The sequence below is a fragment of the Cervus canadensis genome, chromosome 22 (assembly GCF_019320065.1).
Source record: "Cervus canadensis isolate Bull #8, Minnesota chromosome 22, ASM1932006v1, whole genome shotgun sequence".
Lineage (NCBI taxonomy): Eukaryota > Metazoa > Chordata > Mammalia > Artiodactyla > Cervidae > Cervus > Cervus canadensis.
This window is the reverse complement of record NC_057407.1, coordinates 9,375,069-9,398,509: the sequence shown is the minus strand read 5'-3', so window position 1 is coordinate 9,398,509 and position 23,441 is coordinate 9,375,069. Positions and strand designations below refer to the sequence as shown.

The 23,441-nt window shown below is 46.4% G+C and overlaps 1 protein-coding gene across 1 annotated transcript; it reads left to right on the top strand.

The window, feature by feature from the left end:
* IP6K2 (inositol hexakisphosphate kinase 2) lies at window positions 1-23,244 on the top strand. Its single transcript, XM_043443440.1, has 6 exons — window positions 1-105; window positions 15,395-15,725; window positions 17,605-17,827; window positions 18,946-19,121; window positions 21,839-22,014; window positions 22,471-23,244. Exons 2-6 carry the CDS (start codon window positions 15,524-15,526, stop codon window positions 22,969-22,971), a joined length of 1,278 nt encoding a protein of 425 aa, XP_043299375.1. The 5' UTR covers window positions 1-105; window positions 15,395-15,523; the 3' UTR covers window positions 22,972-23,244.
* Window positions 23,245-23,441: the final 197 nt, after the last annotated feature.

Sequence of the window (23,441 nt, the reverse complement as noted above, 5' to 3'; positions counted from 1 at the left end):
TCAGGGAGTGAGGCGCAGGGGGGCGGGGCTCGGCGCGGCGGCCGCCATCTTGGTGGGAGAGAAACAATAGGAAGGAAGCTCCGCGGGACCGGGCTGAGGCAGCAGGTAATTCCCGCTTTCCTCGGCCTACGGCCCTGCCGCCCCGCCGCCCCGGGGGCTTTGGAGGAGGGTTTCTCTGGGTCTTTAGGGAGCGAAGTCTCTGGTCATTAGGGGTGTCCCCAGGTTTTGGGGGAGGGGTTCTCCGCCGATTATGAGTGTAAGAGAGACCTCTCAGGGTCCCTGTGGGGCACATTTCCCCCGGTCATTTGAGAGAGGCATTATTTCTTCAGGTTACTGGGAAGAGAAGATCTCCCCTGGTTTTGAGGGGCAGAATCTTCCCTGGTCATTGACGGGGGGGGGGTGGTCTCCCGAATATTTTGGTGATGCGGGGGTCTCTGTTGGTCATTGAAGTCTCCGCTCTTTCGAAGAGGGCAAGATCTCTGGGTCGTGAGGGAGGTCTCCCCAGGACATTGGCGTCCACGATATCTCGGGTTATTGATGGGGGTCTCCCTGAGTCTTCTGTTGGAGAACTCAGCCCAGTGCCTCAGGTACGGTTACCTGAGGCCGGCAACTGTGCAGCCATTTTGAGTGCTGAATGTCAGTTGGGTTTGTCAGCTGGTGTCAGCGGGGGGCATTTGCACACCTAACCGTCTTATCCCCCAAAGCCCTAAAATGGATCCGGGGACGTCTTCTTCATAGTGATAAGCTTCACCATGGATGGAGCTTGCAGATCTTTCACGTTGGGTTGATTGCAAACTGCTTTTTGTCTCTTGCGTCCAAGTGATTAGTTTCGTTTTTGGATTTTACTCAATTTCTTACAGCCGGATTGCAGAAAAAGGAGTCCAAATGTTGTGAAAAGAAAATGTAGAAACCAGTAAAATCTAGTGCTCTTAGATACCGGGGAAGTAAAACTAATCACTGCTTGAAATGAAACATTTTGGTAGTGAAATGTTCATAGAACAAAAATAAGATAAAATCATCTGAAAGAATAGTTTTAAGCACTGAGAGTTCTGAAAAGTGGTTACAAAAAATGTTGCAGATCACAAGTTTTATGATACTTTGTATAAAGCACCATGATTACAGTAGTTTTGATGAATTCTGGTATTTAATTATTTGCTGTAATTGCATTTTTAGCAGGGTAACATTTAAGTGATCTAAAATGCTTATTTACATAGGTTGCTCTTGTTGAGTTTGTATAATTTCATCCTGTAACCTGGTGTTTAGGATTTAAAGAGAAGTTTCAGGCTGGTATTGTTATTGTTTTAACTTTAACCACTACCGGAATTAGAAACCCGAGCAAGACATATACTTTTATCAAATTGGGGTAATGAATATGTTATCATGTTGACGTAATAGACCAGTTGATCACTTGGTAGTTTTTTCTGGAGGAAAAAGTCAGTTGAATGGTTAGCTGGTATTCTACTTAGTTTACCTGCTTTGTAACTTTAGACTTTAGAGTGGAATTCGCAGGAATTGTTAGGAATCGGATGGATGAGAGCTTGGACTGGAGTTGATACAGTTGTAAAAGCCAGTTTAGCAGATGTAATAAACTTCTTTTCGTTTCAAGACTTTGCAGGTGACGTCCACCAGCCCTATATCTGTCTGAGCAGTGGAAGGTATGAGGAAGGCACAACTACTGACTGATGAACTGTAGCCAGTCTTTTTTGCAGAGGGGTGCAAGGGGTGCCAGAGACTTCTGTAAGCACCGAAGATGTCACCCGTTGCTAGGCAACAGGGCTGAGACTGAGCCTCCCCAAGGCCAGCTTGCTGAGGTGAAAATTTTCCATTGTTTGGCTCAAGGAGGATGCGCTGGAGATGAATTTTTCCTTCAAGTGAAGTTATTTTACCTCGTGGGGTAATCACCTTAAAGACACTGAACGCATTTTTGTATAGTAAATGATAGCTTTCATGTGATTACGCATGAAAAAGCATATTTTTGTTTTTTAAATAAATTGTATTTTTGCTTATTTGCATACCAAGTAGCAATAAGCAGTTCTAGTGTTTGCAGTATATTCTGGTAGCAAGGAAAGAGGCCTTTTCCCCAATAATTGAGTCAAGTGCTTACCTCAGAATTTGAAGGAAAAGAGTCTCTGAAAATGATGGATAAGGTGGTTTAGGTCTGTTAACCATCCATCCATCACCAGTCTCTGCAGTTAGGAACTCCTATCCGATCTTTACACTCTGCCTTCCTCCCCTCCCCTTAAAAAAAAAGTTGAAAGTTTAGGAGGCCTATCCCCAAACTATAATATCCATAAGTATTTCATTGCATATCACTAAGACAAGGGGCTACCCACAGTTTCTACACCAGTAGGCCTTTCGTTGTTGTTCACTTACAAAGTCACGTCCGACTATTTGCCATCCCATGAACTGCAGCACACCAGGCTTCCCTCTCCTTTACTATCTCCTGGAGTTTGCTTGAACTCATGTCTCTTGAATCAGTAATGCCATAATTTCTTGATTTTTCTCAAATATTCATTCATGGTCAGATGGCCCTGATTGTCTCATTGTTTTTTTTTTTTTTATAGTCAGTTTGTTCAAACTGGGATCCAAATAAAGTCTGCAATGCATTTGATGAAGTGTCTCTTAGATATGTATATGGTCACTGTTTTGTAATTTGTCTGTTGAAACAACTGTCTGTTATCTTGTAGGGGTTCCCACATTCTGGCTTTTATTGATTACACCCTGTGTTTGAGACCTTTTGACAATGGTGACTGGGTTTGAAGGGGTCACGACACTTGTATGTCTTTTTAATGAAGAAGTTGTGATGTAGTGGCCAGGGCTCATTCAGAAGTGAGCCCCAAACCCTGAACTCTTGAGGACTGTCAGGGACCTATAGGGCCACACAGTGTAAGACCCTCTCCTCCCCTGTGTCATGTGGTCCAGATTTTCCATGTGGCACAGTAAGTCTTACCCTTGGCCTCCAGGAGAATGTAGGTATTTTGCTCCTTGTCTCCTCAAAGACCTCCTCCTCTCACCGGTGTTGCTCTCTCTGCCCACAGGCTGTTCACTTACGGGCATCTTGACCCAGTGCTCTTCTTTCTTTCTATGTTACTCTTGGAGTGCCATCTGCTCTTTCCTTTGCATCTAATTTCCAAATCTGTTTTCAAGTTATGTTTGCTTAGGCTTCACTCCCACCTTACCAATTACCTGCTGTACATTTCTTCTTGATGGCTTGATCATCCCTTATGTTTAATTGTTGGCAGGTCAACTCACATCTTCCAGCTGTATCTGACTTTATGAACAAAACATCCTTGTTCTGACTTGTTTTGAAGACTCAGTATCTGACTCATTCCTGTAATTTGATTCCCTGTATTAGGGGTTCTGGAGAGAGGGTCTATGCTTGCCAGCCCCATGCATCATATGCAGAGTTCTGGGAGGGTATGCATTTTTCTGGACAGAGGCCTGCAGTTGTCTCAGGTTTTCTCGGGGGTCAGCTGCGCCCTCAAGGGTTAAGGACAGCATGCTATGCCTCACCCTCCACCAGATCCTTCTCTACCTTCTCCCCCTCCTTCCTTAATTCCCCCGTGTGGGCTGGGCTCTGTGGGTGCAGTGGAGAAGACAGGAGGCTCTGTGCCCTGCTGTGAGTGCCACTGAGTCGGGGAGATGACGTTAATGAGGTCACTCCAGGTGAGACGGGTGTCTGGAGATGGCAGTTCTGCTGTCTTAGTGGCCCTAGGGCCTGGGGGCTGTCAGGATGTTTTCCCACCTGCCCTCTTGGGACAAACAGATGCAGAGAGACTCATAAAAGGAGGAAGCCCAGGCGGGGAGATGATGGAGAGATCAGCTTGGTTGCAGTCCTGATGGCCTCCTGGGGATCACAGTTCTATTTGTTGGGGGGTGGCGGCTATTCCTGCTGTCATATCCTCCCTCCAGGGAACTCCCAAGCTTGGGACTGGGAGGGTGTGTTGCCTCCTTCTCTTTCACCTTTAGTTTTGACATCTTCTAGTAACCAGATATTAAATTCATAAGCTTACAAAGTTACCTGAAATATTTCTATAGTATGAAACATGACAGAGAAGCATGAGAGTTTTCTAAGGCACTCACAGTTTTTCTTTAAAAGCTTAAGGATTTTTCTTCTTTTGATCCCCTTTTACACATGAGCTTCTAATAAATATGAAGAGGATTGGTATCTCTTCCTTTGTTCCTTAGGTAAGAATGCAGACAGGCTCCAGGTAAATGCTGGTTCCTGCTGCCCCCATCCCTCCACTCATGTCACTGTAGTAGTGACCGGCTGGACCTCTCTGAAGCCAGGTTTTTCCTTGAGACAATTTTCTGATATAAAATGTCACAACAGTGCTCCAGAATCCAGTAGCTCATATACCTTGTGGATCAGGTCAGAGTGAAAGAATAGGTTCAATCTTTTAAAATCTATGCTCTGTCCCAGTGGCAGTTCTACTTCTAGGACTTTTTCTTACAGAAATACTTCACAGGTATGCAAAGACAGATAGAAGCATGCTCACTACGTTATTATTGTAATTTCAAAGTTGGAAATAGTGTCGGTAGGGAAGTAGATAAATACATTACAATTTTGTGTGACTATTACACAGCCTTTAAAAGGAATCATATATAGATAGATGTAGCAGGCTGTCTAAGTCATATAGTTCAGTTAGGGGAAAAAAGTGGCAAAACAGAAGACAAATGTTGAATAATTTTACTCAAAATCATAGAGACAGAAAGTTGAATGGTGGTTGCCAGGGGCTAGGCAGAGTGGGAAGTTACTACTTAACATGTATAGAATTTCAGTTTGAGATAATGAAAAAGTTCTGGAGATGGTGGTGATTATAGTACAAAATTGTGAATGTACTTAACGCCAGAGAACTGTCTACCCAAAAATAGTTAAAAAGGTAAATTTTATATTGTGTGTATTTTATCAGTAGTTTTTAAACATGAAGTGAGAAAAATAAAGCTGATTTTACTAGTGGGAAGAAAGGCAAAACAACGCATATAACCTGATCCTATTCCTGGAAAGAATAGAAAAGTGCACTGAAGAAAATCGACAGGATGACGAGACCCCAAACTAACAATGGTGGTCATTCTATCACACTTGTAACCAGTTGAAAAGTCTCTTTTGTAAGAAATGAACAGGATGTCCTTTGGCACTCTGTTCCTTTACCTGTTACCCCTGTCTTCACCCTCCCCCTCCACCAGTGCAGGCTTAACATGCTCTTACCCACTTACACTGTCAAGTCCATCCTCTGACCTCCATCTCCCATTGGACTTTCTGTAGGAACTGGGACAGTGGACAGAGGACAGCTCACGTTTGAGGAGTGCATTACCCACACCAGGCCGGAGGCTCGACTTTACTCTTGTTCCCATCTCATGGCGCCTCCTTAAAATGACCGTGCTTGGTTTCCAGATAAAGACAGGCACTGAGAGTAGGGGAAGCACCGTGTGGACCCGGGTGTCAGACGGGCCGCAGTACGTCAGGGAGAAGATTTTACAAAGAATGTTTTGGTACAGCTTACAGAGAGGTATTGAAAGTTGGATTTCTTGTAATATTTATTTTTAATTGCACATACGTGTTTAGTTATTATCTCTTTATAAATAAATAACTTTCTTTAGAAGTTACGCTTTTTATCCACACAGGGAATGGCAACCCACTCCAGTACTCTTGCCTGAAAAATTCCATGGATGGAGGAGCCTGGTAGGCTGCAGTCCGTGAGATTGCAGAGTCAGACACAACTGAGCAGCTTCACTGACTGGTCATGAATTGGTTCTCCAAGTTGCCTGTGTGCATTTCTGCCATTCCCGTGGCCACATTTGGAGGTGCTCTCCTTTTAAATACTGTCTACTCCTCTCAGTGTGGACATTGTCACTGGAACTTTCTCCCAAGCTGGCTGTGACCTCTGCAGTGCGGCCCTTTTGTTGTGTTGATATTTGAAAATTATAGCTTTATTAAGATACAGTTCACATCCCATGTAATTCATCCCCAAAGAAACCCTGTATCCCCCACCTGCAGTGTTGCTCCCTCCCCGCTGACCCACCCACCTTCCCGAGAGTCCTCGCACACTGGCTTGTTTGAAAGGACACCACTGCACTGCGTCCCACCCCAGAACTGGAGACAGAAAGCAGGTCAGTGCTGCCCCGCTGGTCCTGCTGTCAGTTTTAGTGGTATCGTCCAGAGACAGTTGCTTTGTGACCAGGGAGGCTGTAGCCCTTTACCATTTTGCCGTTTTCCATATGGGAGATTGGAGGTTGGGGACTTCCACTTACTCAGTAAGAATTAGCTGCCCCTCGGCATGTGAAATCTTCCCGGATCAGGGGTCGAGCCCGGGCCACCTGCACAGGTAGGCGGCTGCTTAATCACTGGACCACCAGGGACGTCCAAAGCTGCTATATTGACCCAAAGTCAGTGTTAGCGTGGGACGCTTTGCATACCCTTGAGGGGAGCGTTTACCTGAACGAGGGACCGTGAGGACCCAGAGGAAACGGTGCCCTCCGAGCACGGGATCTGGTGTAGCACAGGGCACACCTTGGTTCCTCCACCAGCAGGCACAGCACTCATTGTGCTAGCCTGCGCAGGTCGGGGCTGCCTGCGCTCTGTGGCTGCCCATGAGGACTGAACCATTTTTGGCACCGTTTGTTCCAGAGAACGGGTTCATGTGTCATGTGGTTTGGGAACTGCTGAGAAATGGGCAGGGTAAACACTGACCGCAGGCAGGGAGCCTGTGATCCTGCCTGAAGCTAGTGGGCTGTTGCTTTACTGGCACAAGAGAGAACCATGAGTCAGGGTAGGAAAGTCCCCCATAGATCAAGACCAGTTTTGGCCAGAGTCTTCAAGCAACACTTCTGTTGTCCCTGTTGGGTATGTTGCCTACACGGTGGTGGGAGTTGTAGTTACAAGGAGGAGGTGCCAGATGGAAAATGGCCCTTGAAGAGGGGTAACGGGCTTTTTAAGGAGGACTGAGAATTCTTGGTCTGTGTATGGATACATTTAGATATTGATAAGTAAATTTGATATTCTGGTAAAGGGGACATGTGACACCTTGGAATCAATAATTTAGATTTTCTTAAAGGAGCAGTGCCCCAGTTTTAGCTTGAAAAACTTTTTAAATTGCTCAAACTTTGTCATTCAAGCATTGTAACTGATAAACATATTTCCGGGTTGGCTGAAAGCTCCTTCCCCTTGTCCTCCCTCCATCTTGGGGCCCTCAAGTCTTTCATTCCAGAAATTTGGTCTGATGAGGCAAAGAGATGAACCAGTGTGATCCTCAGAGAAGCCTCTGAGAGGCTGCTCTTCGCCTTATGGGAAAGTTTGTCTGCATTTTTGGAACAGAATCTGCTGTTTTATTTTTTCCTCAGAATTGGTGGAAGGATCTGCATTGTTGTGACTGTCATGAAATACACTTACAACTTGTAGTTTCTCCTTTATTAAAACTAGAAGAAGATGCTAATGAGGCGGGGAATGAACACCTGGTGTTGGACCCCAGGCATCTGTGTCAAGTCAGTTGCAGGGATTCTGTGTTGTCTCTCCAGCCCTGCTGTGTTCTTTGATGGAGCCGCTGCTTGCTGTGACATGAGGGTGACCCTTCCACCTTCCTAGCAGTGACTCATCTCACTGAGTTCATCTCAAAGAACATCTTGTTTTCCATGATGAGGTCTAGGTGGTCTGGTGCCTCAGTGCAGCCATGTGTAGGGGAGTGATCTTAGTATTTACTCCAGAAGGCTGTTGCAGGAGGGAAGGAGTTACAGAACAGACTAAGTGCTTGGTAAACAGTAGCTCTTGTCTGTGGCATGGTTGTATCCCATCGTCACTAAAGGTTAAGTTGGTCACTTCCTCCTCTGACCTTTCAGCACCTTGTACACACTTTGGGGGCAGGCTTTATTGCGGTTATCATCCTCACTTGTTTACATGTGGTTGGTCTCCCAGTGTCTCCATCGTGGAGCAGAGCTGTGAGCTTGCAGTGTGGGCGGCATCAGTGTTTTTTTGTGGATGATTTCATAATCTTCAAGAGCTGAGCAGCCATCTGCGTTTTTCTGTTTCGGTCATGGTGAATTCTTTTGTTCTTCCTCCTAATGTTTTCACTCTCAGTTATAAAGGTAATAGACATGCTCTGAGTTTTAGAAAATTTCAAGAAGTTTGGAGCATTCAGGAAACTGAAGAGAAGGGAATAATGATCTTGCCACTTAGTACAGGGCAGATGCAGCTCTTCTGGTGGCTGTGGTTTATCTAATGTAACAAATATATGTAATTGATTTATATAAATATTTAAGTATCATCCATCTTTAAACAAAAGAATTTACAGTTATGAAAACAGTAAGGTAAGAAAGTGAACTTACCTGCAAAACAGAAATAGGGTTACACATGAAGAAAACAAACTTAGAGTTACCAAGGGTAAGGAGAGGGGAGGGATAAACTGGGAGATTGGGATTGCCATATATATACACTACTATATATAAGATAGATAAGTAATAAGGACCTGCTGTATAGCACAGGGAACTCTACATAGTAACCTGTAATGGCATATATGGTAAAAGAATCTAAAAAATAGTGGATATGTGTAAATGTATAACTGATTCACTGTGCTGTAAATCTGAAATTAACCCAACATTGTAAATCAATTATACGCCAATTAAAAAAAGGAAAAAAACACCAGTAAGGTAAAAAAGTAAATTTGGATTGAAAGAAGAAAACCAAAAAAAAGTCATACATTAAAAAATCAGTACTGCTTTTTTTTTTTTTTCTGCTGTGCTGAGCGGCATGTGGCATCTTAGTTCCCTGAACAGGGATCGAACCCATACCCCCTGAGTGGAAGTGTGGAGTCTTAACAACTGGACCTCTAGGGCAGTCCTAATACCACAGTACTTTTCCCCCTACCTTTCCGGGCAATGTGTTGACTGCCTCATTTTATGACAGCAGTGTCATAATTTTTCTATAAAAAGGTCACATAGGGATTTCCCTGGTGATCCTGTGGTTAAAAATTTAATATTTTTTTTTATGCAGTGACTCTAGGGCCTTGGGAATAGATGAACAGCCATGAGCCCTGTGAGTCGGTATTCCTTTTTTCAGTGATAACTTAGCAACCTGAAAGCTGGGTCTTTGGGATGTCAACTGAATGCTAACACGGAATTTCTGAATGCTAATTAGTATATTTGTAAACCGTGAGAGGATTTTAATCTTCTTGTATCCATATTTTAAAGTTTTTTTCTTCAGTGACCATGCTTTTGCCTGATTTTCTACAGAGAGAGAATTTTCCAAGAGGTTGGCTCTCACTAGATTAAGAGCTTTGGCTTTGTTGATGTGAAATGGTTCCACAGCAGCAGGTCCCAGATAAGTGTTCAGGTGCAGGGCCCTTCATTTATGTCACGGTTAATTCAGACTTAATACGGTGGGAGATTATAAATGCAAAATTAACACCTAGTCGATGCTGAGAATGCGTTTGGTAAAGTGTGTGGCTATGTAATGGTTGTACTCCCTATATGGTTGGGGTGGGTTTGGATCATTGCAGCGGGTGCCTTTTGAGTTCTCTCAGAAGTGATTTGAGGCACCTCCTATGGAGTGCTGACTCTGTGCTGGGGCGCTTCTGGATTCTGGACATTGAGCAGTAACCAGAGCAGTCAAAAATCTCCGACTTTATGGACTTGGTTTTCTGGTGGGTCAGAGTGGAGGAGACAGAAAGTGAACAGATCAAATAAAACATATACAGTATGTTAGATGGTGATAAGTGCTGAGGAAAAGATAAAGCTGAGTTGTATAAGGCATTTGGATGGGGAGATATGGCACTTTCAGATGGGGTGGCTAAGGAAGACTTCATTAAAGAGGTGATGTTTGAATAGAGAGCTGAAGGAGGTAAGAGAGTAGGCCAGGGGAATATCTGGGAAAGAGTGTACCATGCAGAGGGCATGGCAAGAACAGAGGCCCTGAGGTAGGTGTGTATCAGGCATGTTTGAGAAATAACAGGAAAGCCAGGATAATTAAAGCAGATTTGCTGTTGATCTTTCTTTTGTGATGGGTGTTGTACTGAAAGGCTTATTGGACCATTTTGCGTCTCTTCTGCTTATTTGTGTGTAAAGGATGCTTTTGCTTTGACTTTACAAAAATTAAAAAAAGACAACCATGCAACTGGTATAGGTCTCCTAGTATTAGCTGTGTGTTCGTGCTCAGCCAGTTCAACTCTTTATGACTATGGACTGTAGCTTGCTGGGCTCCTCTGTCCGTGGGATGCTCCAGGCAAGAATACTGGAGTAGGTTGCCATTTCCTTCTCCACTCTTAGTATTAAGAGTAAAAGCCTGCTAAAAACTAGGCTTTGAAGGTGACCAGATGGCTTCAGGATTAGCAGTGGGTGGATTTAAGAGAGAACATGGCTGTCCCTGAAAGTCTCTACCATCAGGGAGCACCCTCACAGAAAGGGCAAAGGCCTTACTTTGACCAAGATGGTGACCCAGGCTTACCTTGCTTGGCATGAGTGACTCAAGATGCTCAGTGGAGGCAAGTGAGCCCAGTTAGAATAGATAGGAGGGTAGATAGGGGGTGAATTCCAGCTAGTGCCTTTGCATGTAGAAACTATTTGTCAGCTGATAGGGTCTTTTAACTGCAATCTTTTCTGATTATTTTAATTTGTACTTGTTATGAAATTTTTATAAATTAAAAACATATAAGGAAAAATTCAAGCTCTTTATTGAAATATAATTTATATACAGTAAGAATCATTGACATTAAGTCTCTAATTTGATGAGTCTTGACAAATTTATGCAGCCATATAATCACTTGGTTCCAGTCACAGCATAGAACATTTTCATTACCCCTAAATGTTCTCTTGGGCCTCTTTGCAGTCGGTCTTGTTCTCCTACCCTCTGCCCCCTGGCAACTACTTATCTACTTTCTGCTATTGCTTTTTCTTGAATGTCATGTAAATGGAATTATACAGCATACATTCTTTTGTGATTGGCTTTTTTTTCAGTTAATCATAATGCTTTTGTGATCAGTCTTTGTTGTTGTGTATATCGGTACATTCCTTTTATTGCTGAACAATATTCCATTATATGGATACATCACAGTTGGTTTATTCATTCCCCCATTTGATGGACACTGGGGTTTTCCCCACCTTCTGGTTATTGTGAATAGTGCCACTGTGAACATTCGAGTACAAGTCATTATGTGGACATTTGTTTTCAGTTCTCTTAGGTCAGTACCTATGAGTAGGATTACTGAGTCATATAATAAGTATATGTTTAACTTCATAGGAAACTGCCAAACTGTTTTCCGTGGTGGCTGTACTTCTTTTTTCCTACCAACAGTGTTTGAGAATTACAGTGACTGACTCTGGTGGTATAGTCATGGGTTGTAAATGGATGTGGGCACTGGCTCTGAGGCTCATGGAGGAGGTTCAGCTGGTAAAGGTTATTTTGTTGCTGTCCCCTGTGAGACTGCTCAACCCTGGGGCTTTTCTTGAGGCAGAGTAAGTGGCCCCAGCAGATCCCGTCCGTAGCCTCCCACATTAACCAAATTCTAGATGTGTGAGCTAAGGGCCCAAGGGTCTTCGTTGTTTTATTTTCAGTATTTTAAAGGATAAGACTATTAAGACATTGTTTGCAGCAGAACCTTAAACAGGTTTAGGGGCATGAGCTGTGGGGGAAATATGTGTCGTATCCTAGGATGAATCACGTTCTGCATTTCTCACCGATTGCTAGTTTTGTGGACAAATGTGAGGCAATGTGGAAAGCTAAAACAGATGCTAAACATGAAGTCAGTATTTTCCGGTTATTCCCTTTCACACTAGGTTCAGGGTTCATCACATGGACTTCTTAGTAACCATTAATGTTTTAGGATTCCTGGGAAACCAGGCCTTAGACTACTCAGATGTTGAAAAACCTTTAAGAGACCTAGCTGCTCAAACCACACGTGGGAAAAGAGTAGCCGTGAAATGCAGCAGGTTCTTGGGGGCATTTTTCTTTTCTTCTGACCAGGCTGAAGCCACTAGAGAAGAAGCTGATCTATGGTATGCTGCTGCTGCTGCTAAGTGGCTTCAGTTGTGTCCGACTCTGTGTGACCCCATAGACGGCAGCCCACCAGGCTCCTCTGCCCCTGGGATTCTCCAGGCAAGACTACTGGAGTGGGTTGCCATTTCCTTCTCCAATGCATGCATGCATGCTAAGTCACTTCAGTTGTGTCCAACTCTGCGTGACCCTATGGACAGCAGCCCACCAGGCTCCTCTGTCCACAGGATTCTCTAGGCAAGAATACTGGAGCGGGTTGCCATTTCCTTCTCCGATCTATGGTATAATCATTGGGAAATTGCTCCTTCATTTTCCCACAGGCATGCAATCTTTCAGGGACCCTAGAACAAATGCTCCATTTCTCTGCAGCCCCAATGTGAGAAATATGTTGTACAGTGAAGCCACAGTTATCTTCAAATTGAGAGACCAAACATGATTGAAATAAAAGAATCACAAAACAGGACTTACCTTATTATCTGCGATGCAATGGGTTTTGCTCTTTTTTTTTTTTCCTATTTGATTAAAACAGACTGCTGGTTGCCACTCACTAATTGGATTATACCACACTTAGAGTAGATATCTGGTGGTGGTTTAGTTGCTAACTCGTGTCCGACTTTTGTGACCTCATGGGCTGTGTAGCCCACTCGGCTCCTCTGTCCATAGAATTTTCCAGGCAAGAATACTGGAGTGGGTTGCCATTTCCTTCTCCAGGGGATCTTCCTGACCCAGGGATTGAACCCGCATCTCCTGCGCTGCAGGCAGATTCTTTACCGACTGAGCCACCAAGGAAGCCCTCAGAGTAGATGTCTACCCCAAGTCTTTCCTTCCCACCTTACAGACCAGAAAACTGGAACCCAAAGGGAGCCGGTGACATGGGGGTCTTTCTCCAAGTGATGAAATGGCAGAACTGGGGCCGGAATCTGGCTCCACCTCACTACAGGGTCAGTGTTCTCCCCGGTTCTGCCATGTAGGGCTTTCCTCCGTCGTCAGACTTGGCACAGGCGGGAAAGGGCCTTCGTTTTCTTGCCGCTCCGCAAGGTGGCGATTCTTCTCCAGGGAGCAGTGTTCTGAGAAGTGCCTGAGTTGGGTGCTGGAGGGAGGGTGCCAAGGTTCCAGCCACTAATGAACACAGGGAGACCTGGGAGAAGGTGGAGCCCCTCACTGGGCTTTTCAGCCTCCAGCCACACCCATGAACCGTACTCCAGAGAGCTGCCATGAAGGACCAGTTACTGTTTGGGATTTTTCACTGGAGGTGGGGAATGAGTAAGAGAGATGCCTGGAGAGATTTTTTTTTTTTAATACATTTAAGGAATCTTGAACAGTTATTAGAAAGGGTGTTAGGCATTTGGTGTTAGCATTGCTGTGGCAACAAAAGGAGTTTTCACATTTATGAAAGGTTTGAACTGTGTTTCTAAAGCCTGGCCGATGAAGAACATCTTGTGCTTTTGTAATTTAATAATTATGGTACCTAGTTCTTTCTTGGGTACCGGCAGACTGATCATGAGTCAGTAACTTTCCTTTGGGGTTGCTCTTACTCCAGAGGTCTTTTTCATTACTGAAAAACTGGTGTGAATAGGTCTCTATAAATCTAAAGGGCTTGTGTGGCCGCACACCTCAGAGCTCCACCTTCTGTAGAGAGTCTGGAATGGCTGGAAGCTACTCATCCTTCTAGCTGATCACCTGTGTTGTGTCTTGGGACTCTTCTCAGCACCTGCCCTCCTGAGGGCTTCTGTAATGAGAAGGTAGTGCCGGGTGTGAGATATCAGAACCTTTGATTTTCTGCTCTTTGCATATAGGGAAGCATATTGATTTTTAATCCCTGAGTCCAGTGGGAGCCCACTGTCAGTTCTCTCTTAAAGGAAAAGAGAAACACCAGCTAAACTCTTTGAAAGAAGCTGCTTTATAAATAGAAAATGGAAAAACACAGTGAAAACACTATCACAGGACAAGATAAGTGTCCCATGTACATCTGAGTGCTGTACCAAAGCACATGTGCCAGAGACCCTGGGCCCCAGAGGCAGCTATGGGGGGACAGCCAACAAATGGAAGTTTGTTTGGAAACTCCGGCTTCTTGGCTCTAGCCCTGGATGAGTTTCCTCAGCTCCTTGAACCAACTTCCTTGTTTCCGACAGGGAGAATAATGTCTCCCTCACAGAAAGTATCCGGAGGATCAGATTAAGTCCCTGCAGTGAGCCTAGCACAGAGTGGGTGCTTTATCCACCTTAGAGGACAGTGGGCAAATGTCCATCCAACCCATTCTCACCACCACCACCATCTCATTTGGAGTCATGGGAATTGGAGGAGTTCCCAGTAAGAACCCCTTATAGATACTGAACTATAGCCCAAGCCCCCCTGTTAGTATTGCTAGTAGCACCTGTGTAGTCTGTAAATTCTAGACAGAAAACAGAATGAGCCTGACATACCTTGAAACGGTTCACTAATGCGTGGAGGTGTGCTTTGCTGAGATCCAGTGTGCTTGGGGATCTGAAGTTCCTGGACCTCTGGACAAGTGCCCCAAGAATGCAGCTTTGGTTTAAAGGTGTGCCCCAGCTTTTGGAGATAGGGAGAGAACCAATAAAAATAGTCTGTGACCTAGAACACTGTGTATCTTTTTCAAAGGAGTTAGCAAGCGTGATCTGTTGTTTTTAGATACAGAGGTTAATCATTAAAGCTGGGCCCGAGCTCCACTGCTAATAAGGTTAATGGGGCTTGTCTTTGGCCTTGAGGAGGGGCAGTGCGCACACCTGTGGTGGGTGGATGGTGGGTAATCTTACTAGGTGATGCATAAGCAGGTTTCCTTTTAAATGCATTTAATAAAAACATAAATAACAACCAATAGGGAACCCTGTTACCACCATGTAAACTATGCTGTGTTAGTATGATTCATCATCATATGTAACCAGTGTACCACTCTGATGGAGGATATTAATAATGGAGAAGGCTGTCTATGCATGTGTGGGGCAGATGGGTATGTGGGAAACCTCTGTATTTTCTCAGTTTTGCCATGAACCTAAAACTGCTGTAAAATAAAAAGTCTATTAAAATTATTAATTAACGGAGAGCCTTGGATGTCAATTACTCTAACAATTGTAGTAGAAAATGGTAAGATTTAATGCGACTATTAGGTTTGAAATTGTGATTTTACCTCATCGTGGCTTCGTGGTGGTGGCCTTCTAAGGCCTGGTGGGGGTGATTGGAGCTGTTTGGGGTTCCCAGCCAGTCCCTGCCAGTCGCCGTCCGGCCCCGCCCGGGACGTCGGCGGCTGTTTGTTTCTGCGGGAGGGGGCGGGGCCGAGTGGGCGGCGTGGGCGGGCCTCGGCGGGAGCTCAGGCTGTTTTGTCTTTTCTGCTGGAAGAGGACTGCCAGCGCCTCTGAGGCGGTGCTCGGCTGTTTCCAACTCCGTTTTCACTCTACGCAGAGCGTCCTGGCCCACACGGCCGCGGAGCTGAGGCCAGAAAGACGGACGCACGGACAGACGACAAACGGAGGACGCGCTGGCCGCTGGACCCCGCTGCCCCCCCTTCTCCCTGCTGCCCGCACCTGGAGGATGAGCCCAGCCTTCAGGGCCATGGACGTGGAGCCCCGCGACAAGGGCATCCTGCTGGAACCCTTTGTCCACCAGGTCGGGGGGCACTCGTGTGTGCTCCGCTTCAACGAGACGACCCTGTGCAAGCCCCTGGTCCCCAGGGAGCACCAGTTCTACGAGACTCTCCCAGCTGAGATGCGCAAATTCACTCCCCAATACAAAGGTGAGCCCCCAGCTGCCTTAGGGGTCGCCTGCGCCTGCCGAGGACACGCGAGGCGTCGCGGCCAGAGGAGGTCCGGGCAGCCATCCCGGGAACCCTCACCCCTCCCACCCACTCTGTGTTTTCCCTCCTCCTCCTCTTGGCCCTCCGCCCAGCACCTCACACCCTCAGTTTTCAAGCCCTGGTAAGATTGCTCAATTCTGTTTTGTGTGTTTGTTTTGAGTTTATTTTTGGTGGAAGTGTAGTTGTGTTTTATGTTCAGGTGTCTCTTGATCACGGTAACCCATAGTCACCCATGACGGGACATTGGGGAAGACTTTGAGAGGATTTTACCCAGAATACTTACCGCCTGCTTTTTGTCCTTCAGGAAACCAGAAGCCCGGGTGATTAGGTAGGCTGGGAGCAGGGTTGAGTCAGATGGAACGCAGGAGTGGGAGGCTTGTGCTGATTAGTTGAAGCCCTTTGCTATTACGGAATGTCCCCGAAATTGCTATATTACGGCAACCCTTTGATCCACATATGGTGACTCTCTTCCTTTTTATAATGGGGGGAATCAGCATGATGTGGTCTTTCCTGGGGAGGGGGGATCCTTTGTAAATCAAGGAAGAATCCTTTAAGGAAATTAATTGTAAAGCTGCATTGCCTGCTTATGCAAAAGACTCCTGAACAACTTGGGTTCTTTTGGGACTGCTGAAACATATTCCTTGAGGATAGAATGTTAGAGTCGCCTCTCTGTACTCTGAATATGCATGGTGCTTTGTGGGGGTGGGGGAGTTGGGGCCCTCAATTGGTCCTCTCTGTTGTTTTTTCCAGGACAGAGCCAAAGTTCCCTTGTTAGCTGGCTGCCCTTGCCCCCATTTTTTCCCTGGTTCTTTACCACCACAGGAAAGTGTGGTCCCCTGAACTCCCCACCCCAGCTCCTCTGCGCCCAGAGCTGGGTACCACCTCAGAAGTGTCGTCTCTCTAAGCACGCATTCCCTTGCAGCAAGCGAGCAAGCGGGCGGGCAGCAAGAACTGAGCAAATTGAGTGATTCCAGGCCAGAGAGGCCTGGGAGGAAAGGTGTTCAGCCAGTCGGTTTTAAGGCACTCGTCGGCACCTGCTGAAACCCTCCCACCCGACAGCCCCCTCCTCAAAGACTGTCTCATTACACATGGCAGGTTCTAGAGACTCGGGGAGAGCTGCTTTCAAGGCCACTACGCATCTGTGCTCCTAGCCCAACCCCATTTGCCTTGTGTTCATCCTGTTCTTTTGTGACATGAGACTGCAAAGACCAATAAAGGAATATATTTGAGAAGGACAAAAGGCTTGAGGTGCCCACCGTGTGGGGGCGCTGCAAGAAGCCTTTGCCAGGGTGTCTTGTGCTGTGTGGTTTGTTGTGTTTGCTCCTTTATTTTATTTTGCTTGCCCAGTCTTCCCTTACCCTCAGACACATCTTACCCCTCAGGCAAATCTCTGTTCAGGCTCTGCTTTAAAGCAAGCCTCAAGGCCGTCGGAGATTCTGTTTAAGGTAGTAAAAACATCCCACAAGATTTAAAAAGCAAATGTCCTTATGTCTCTCTTAGGATTAGAAGAATTACATAAAAATTAATAAACATTTTCAATGATGGAAAAATGTGTCTTGTAATTCTTTGGCTCTTGCCTCGTTGAGTGAATCATAGAGGAAGACTCTCAGCCATGTTTGCTCCCTAATCGCGTGTCTTGTATGGTGTCATCTTTTCTAGCTGTTTTGATATTTGTTAGGTTTGCAGATGAGTTTGGGGCCTCTGGCAACATAGAGACTAAGGAACAGGGTAAGAAAAAAACAAATGTTCCAATCATGTTATTTGTAACACATATTCCTGTGGAACTGAAAGTCTTCCATGTTCCTCACCCTTCTTTTAGGTGTGGTATCCGTGAGTTTCGAAGAAGACGAAGACAGGAATTTATGTTTAATAGCATATCCATTAAAAGGGGACCATGGAACTGTGGACAGTGTAGATAATTCAGACTGTGAACCAAAAAGTAAGCTGCTCAGGTGGACGAACAAAAAACATCACGTTCTAGAAACGGACAAGACCTCTAAGGAATGGGTACGGCAACACCGGAAAGAGGAAAAGGTGAAGAGGTGGGTATAGACTTGAGAGGGGACTGGACGTGGGAGGAGGGGAGGGATCTCAGGCACAGGCCATCCCCAGGGCTGAGGACTCACATGATGCACTTCGTAGGTGCCTTGTCACTCAGGGGTCAGTTCCCACATGGCGTGCCCAGCTTCTTTTTGCTTGACTCTGAGTTAGACCTCGCCATTTCGGGTAAAACAAATGTTGTGGCAGCTGTGAGATAGTTTCAGCCGCTCATTCCTCCTGCAACTGTCCTGTGCCAGGCCCTGCGTGGCATCTGGGAATGTAGCAGGGACCCAGACAGAAGCCATCCGTTACCGCAGGTTGTTCCCTGATAGTGGGAGATAAAATGGATGCATCTTGGGGATCCCCCTAGGCAGAGCCCTCCCAAGTGGCACACCTTGACAGAGCTTATGAAAAGATAAATTATGTATGTATATGTATTAAAAACGTAGCTAAGGACTTCCCTGGCGGCTCTGATAAGAATCTGCCTGCCAGTGCAGGAGCCACAGGTTCAACCCCTGGTCTGGGAAGATCCCACAGGCCTCAGAGCAGCTGAGCCCAGTGCCCTAGAGCCAGCACTATGCAGCACGAGAAGCCACCGCAAGGGGAGCCTGTGTGCTGCAGCTGGAGAGTGGCCCTGCTCGTCACAACCAGAGAAAAGCCCACAGAGCACACCCAGAGATATTTTTTTTTTTTAAGTGTAGCCAAGCAGATTGACTTATTCTCATGGAATTTCACTTCAGCCTCTGTCTCCAGCGTCCTGAGTTAGGGAACTTGGATGTACTAGAAGCCAGGGGGTGGTACTGCCTAGAAGGTGGGAGCACGGAAGGCTGTCTTGTGGGGTGTGGGCTGGAGGCAGGGGCTGTCCTTGCATCTTAGGTTTTCCTAAAGCAGCAAGCTAACCCCTTAATTTTTTTTTTAATCACCTGTCTTGAGATGTAATATACTACAGTAAAATGTACCCATTTGAAATGTTTAATGTGTCCACTGAAACAGCCACCACATCAAAGTGTCAAAGTTCCTATCACTGCAGAAAGTTCCTTCATGCCTCTTTGCCCCTGACTTCTGATGAGATGTTATGACTTGAGATGTTATGACTTATCAGCTGCTTGTCTCTTTATAGCCATAAGTTAGAAGAAGAATTTGAGTGGCTGAAGAAATCTGAAGTTTTGTACTACAGTGTAGAGAAAAAGGGGAATGTAAGTTCTCAGCTTAAACACTACAACCCTTGGAGCATGAAGTGTCACCAGCAACAGTTACAGAGAATGAAGGAGAATGCCAAACACCGGAACCAGTACAGTATCCTTTGCTCGTAGGGCATCTCTGCGTTGGGGGGAGGGGAGGACAAGGGAGGAGACCCTTCAGGCTTGGAGAGAGAAATTGGATTTTTTGAAGTCATGGTTGTGCCAGGACACTTTGTGTGATAACTGGGCGGGCATCACTTCCCTCTGGGCTGAGGGCTGATCTGGAAATGCAGGTGCTAGTGAGGAAGTTTAATGGGTTCCTGGGAGTGAGAGTCACCTCATGGAGGGACCAACTTGCATTCGGGGTGCTTTACCCTGGAGTACAAGGAGCTGGTTTATGTTTTCACACACTTGCAGAAGTTCCCAAGTAGAGCTTAATTGCCAGGGTCTGCGGTGGGGTTGGACTGATCTTTCAGTATGGTTTACCAGGCTGCCACATAAAGAAATCACAAGGGAAAGAAAGGTTCCTTTCTTTTTTTCAATCAGGGAACCTGGATGTACACTATAGAGTAATGCATTGAACCTAATAGTCACCTAGTTTCAGCAGTTGGTTAACCCACTTATGTCAGTCTCCTGTGTCTATACACCCAGCACCCCCAATTGAACTCTCTCTGAAGCAAGTGTCAGATAATTCATCTGTATACACTTCAGCATGTGTCTCTAAAAGATAAAGATATTTTAAAACATTAATACTATCATTACTCCTTGAAAAGTGGACAGTAATTCCTTACTGTCAAATGTCTAATTTGCTTTCACATTTTCCTAATTGTCTCATAAATGTTTTATTTATGGTTTGCTCGAATGAGGGTCCAAATTATGTTCATATGTTGCATTCGGTTGAAACATTTAAGTCTTTTAAAATACATTTCTGTTTTTTTCTTCTTGGAAATTTCTTGTTAGAGAAACTGGGTCTTCTAGAGTTACCCACCCTCTGGATTTTACTGATTACATCTTGTGGTGTCTTTTACATATTACTCTTTCCCCTCTGTTTGCATTAAATTGATAATTTGATCTACAGGCTTGATCAGATTCAGGGTCAGTTTGAGGGAGCAGGGGCAAGACTCCTTCAGAGATGGTATTTACCTGTTGATTGGGAAGCAGAGTTTCATCGTCCTTCTCTTTTGTATTGCCATTGCCTTAGATCCATTTTTTAATTAGGTGGTTTTTTGTTATTCCTTTTTCATTCACAAGCTGGAATCCTGCTGTAAAGAGAAGCTTTTCCTCATCAACTATGTGCTTATCATGAAGTATAGTTCAAATGGGAAAGGCAGGTTAAATGTTTATTTTCCTTAGTTTACTATTTGAAATAATGAGATGGTTTCTTAACATCCTCCAAAGGTAACCAGTGAGGTTTTCCGCATCATCATGAACCCATGAATTTGTTTAAGTTTTTGAATGTGGCATGTGGGATCTTAGTTCCCTGACCAGGGATCAAACCTGTACCCCCTGCAGTGGAAGTAGAAAGTCCTAACCACTGGACTGCCAGGGAATTCCCTAAACATATTTGACGTGTTTTAGTTCATTGCAGTTATCTCTGATGCTCCGTCCCACGCTTGGCGAGTGGGAGTCTTTTAAAATAGGCTCCTGAGTCATTTTTACACAAGCATAGTCGTTTGTGATAGCCGCCTTACTTTTCTGGAATGAAGAGATGGTACAGGGTCAGGTATGTTTTGTACTCCAGATGTGAATTCAGTCATTCCTCTAAGGCAGGGGTTGCAAGCTTTTTCAGTAAAGGGCCAGATAGTATAGACTTTGCAGGCCATACACTATCACCGCTCTGTCATTTGTAGCATGAAAGCAGCCATAGATGATGTAAATGAATGAACGTGGCTGTGTTCTAGTTAAACTCTTATTTATGGTTGCTGAGACTTGAATTTCATTCAACTTTCATGTGTCATGAAATATTATATACACTTTGGACCTCTTAAAAATATGACAACTGAAGATTCCCTGGTGGTCCAGTGGTTAGGATGCCATGCTCTCACTGCCAGGGGCCCAGGTTCAATCTCTAGCCAGGGAACTCAGATCCCACAGGCCATGTGACCAGAAAAGGTAAGAACGCCTTGTCCCTAACTTAGCAGCTGTGAAGCAGTGAGCGGGGGGCCCTGGTTCACCAGTCCGCGCTCCGGGAGCACTGGGCTGGGCATTGTGCTAAGTCGCTTTAGTCGTGTACAGCAACTCTTCACGACCCTGTGGACCGGAGCCTGCCAGGCCCTTCTGTCCATGGGATTCTCCAGGCGAGAATACTGGAGTGAGTTGCCATGCCCTCCTCCAGGGGATCTTCCTGATGCAGGGATAGAACCGGCGTCTCTTATGTTTCCTGACTTGGCAGGCAAGTTCTTTACCACTAGCACCACCTGGGAAGCCCCAGGGGAACTTGTACATCTGGTCATTGTTTCTCGGCCTTTTCAGTGTCCCCATCTGGGAAATACATATTTATTTCAAAAGAGAAAACTTAATGAGTTCCTAAGTGATGTTTCTAGTTCTTATTTAAGATTGGGATTACTGAACTTACTGATGTTCTATGACTTAGGACAGGATGTTGTTGGACTGTGGTCCCACATCTTGCTGAGTTCAGGAAATGGTGTGTGTGTCGCCCATGCTGCACTCAGGCCAGTTCCCTGGCAAGAATTGAAGGTTCCCTTTAGTCTTCTGGGCTGCCCGCCTGGGAGATAGAGCAGGATTTCTGGGATGCCATGTGCAGGCCCTGCACCCTGGGAGTGCCATGGAGCAGCCCTTTTTTTCAGAGGGGCCTTGTCCTTAACCACTCAGAATTTATCTTATTGGAGAACCTGACTTCCCGTTACGAGGTGCCTTGTGTCCTGGACCTCAAAATGGGGACACGCCAGCATGGTGACGATGCTTCAGAGGAGAAGGCAGCTAACCAGATCCGCAAGTGCCAGCAGAGCACGTCGGCAGTCATCGGTGTGCGTGTGTGCGGCATGCAGGTGAGAGACCTGTCGGCGCATGGCGGGTGTGGGCTGGCTGGGCAGCCGGGAGCTGCCACACTCCCACCGTGGCAGAGCCCCTTTTCTCAAACGATTCCAGATTTGACTGATCCTGTTGCTCTCTGGTGAGAAAGGAAAGCCTGTGTGCATGCGTAAGGCTCTCTGGGACTGGCCGAACTGAGTCCAGAAGCCGTGGACCAGAGAGGGAGAAAGGGGAGACACTGGGCACTCTCCACCAGCCCACACCCTGAGCAGAGGGCTGGCGATGGCGCCCAGGCCAGAGGGCTGTATCCCAGTGGGTGTTGATTGGCAAGGACAGGGCCTCGTGTGACTGGTGTACTTAACAAGTTAAAGGATCAGGTCCAGGGCTGTCGTCTTGCTGCCGCTCTCCTGGGGCCAGGCCATCTCTGCCTGAGATGCCTGTCAGTCCCTGACCTGCTGGTCTCCCTCCTACAGGTGTACCAGGCGGGCAGTGGGCAGCTCATGTTCATGAACAAGTACCACGGACGGAAGCTGTCTGTACAGGGCTTCAAAGAGGCGCTTTTCCAGTTTTTCCACAATGGCCGGTACCTGCGCCGGGAGCTCCTAGGCCCGGTACTCAGGAAGCTGACTGAACTCAAGGGCGTGCTGGAGCGACAAGAATCCTACCGCTTCTACTCAAGCTCCCTGCTGATCATCTACGACGGCAAGGAGCGGCCTGAAGTGGCCCTGGACTCAGACGCGGAGGACTTGGAGGACCTGTCGGAGGAGTCCGCTGACGAGTCGGCTGGCGCCTATGCCTACAAGCCCATCGGCACCAGCTCAGTGGATGTGCGCATGATTGATTTCGCACACACCACGTGCAGGCTGTATGGTGAGGACAGTGTGGTCCACGAAGGCCAGGATGCTGGCTATATCTTTGGGCTCCAGAGCCTGATAGACATTGTCACAGAGATAAGTGAGGAGAGCGGGGAGTGAGCTCGCTGGCTGCACCAGCACCTGAGAGACTCTCTGTGTCCCGGGCACAGCTGTGCTGCGTCGGGGAGGCGGCCAGTATGGCCAGGCGGTGGCCCTGCAGCCTGGAGCTGATGCGCAGAGGCCTCTGTGAGTCTCAGCCTGAGCCAGCCCCAGCCGCGCTCGGAGTCTTTATTTATTTTAACTATTTCTTCGACATTCCACATTTGATGATGCAGATACCTCTTTCTTCCCTGAGTGTAAATGTTCTAATACAAATCTTTTTGTTAACTGTAACAGTGCTGCTGTCGTTCTTGCCAGGGATAGGGGGCCGGCAGCCAGCCCCCCTCCCAACCCTCAGAGACGTCACACATGCCACGACCTCCACCCTGGTCCAGCAGTGTCCTCCTTGCCACTGCCCCCATCCCATGGGCCCTGAAGTCACCATAGCCTCTTGGCTAAGTCCTCAGTCCCCAAACCAAGTACCCACAGGC

What these genes read in the sequence shown, in the direction of transcription:
- IP6K2 (XM_043443440.1), top strand. Translation starts at nt 15,524, where the DNA reads ATGAGCCCAGCCTTCAGGGCCATGGACGTGGAGCCCCGCGACAAGGGC. An exon ending in ATTCACTCCCCAATACAAAG is followed by an intron (nt 15,726 to 17,604) that starts GTGAGCCCCCAG and finishes CCCTTCTTTTAG; the next exon opens with GTGTGGTATCCGTGAGTTTC. An exon ending in CAAACACCGGAACCAGTACA is followed by an intron (nt 19,122 to 21,838) that starts GTATCCTTTGCT and finishes TTAACCACTCAG; the next exon opens with AATTTATCTTATTGGAGAAC.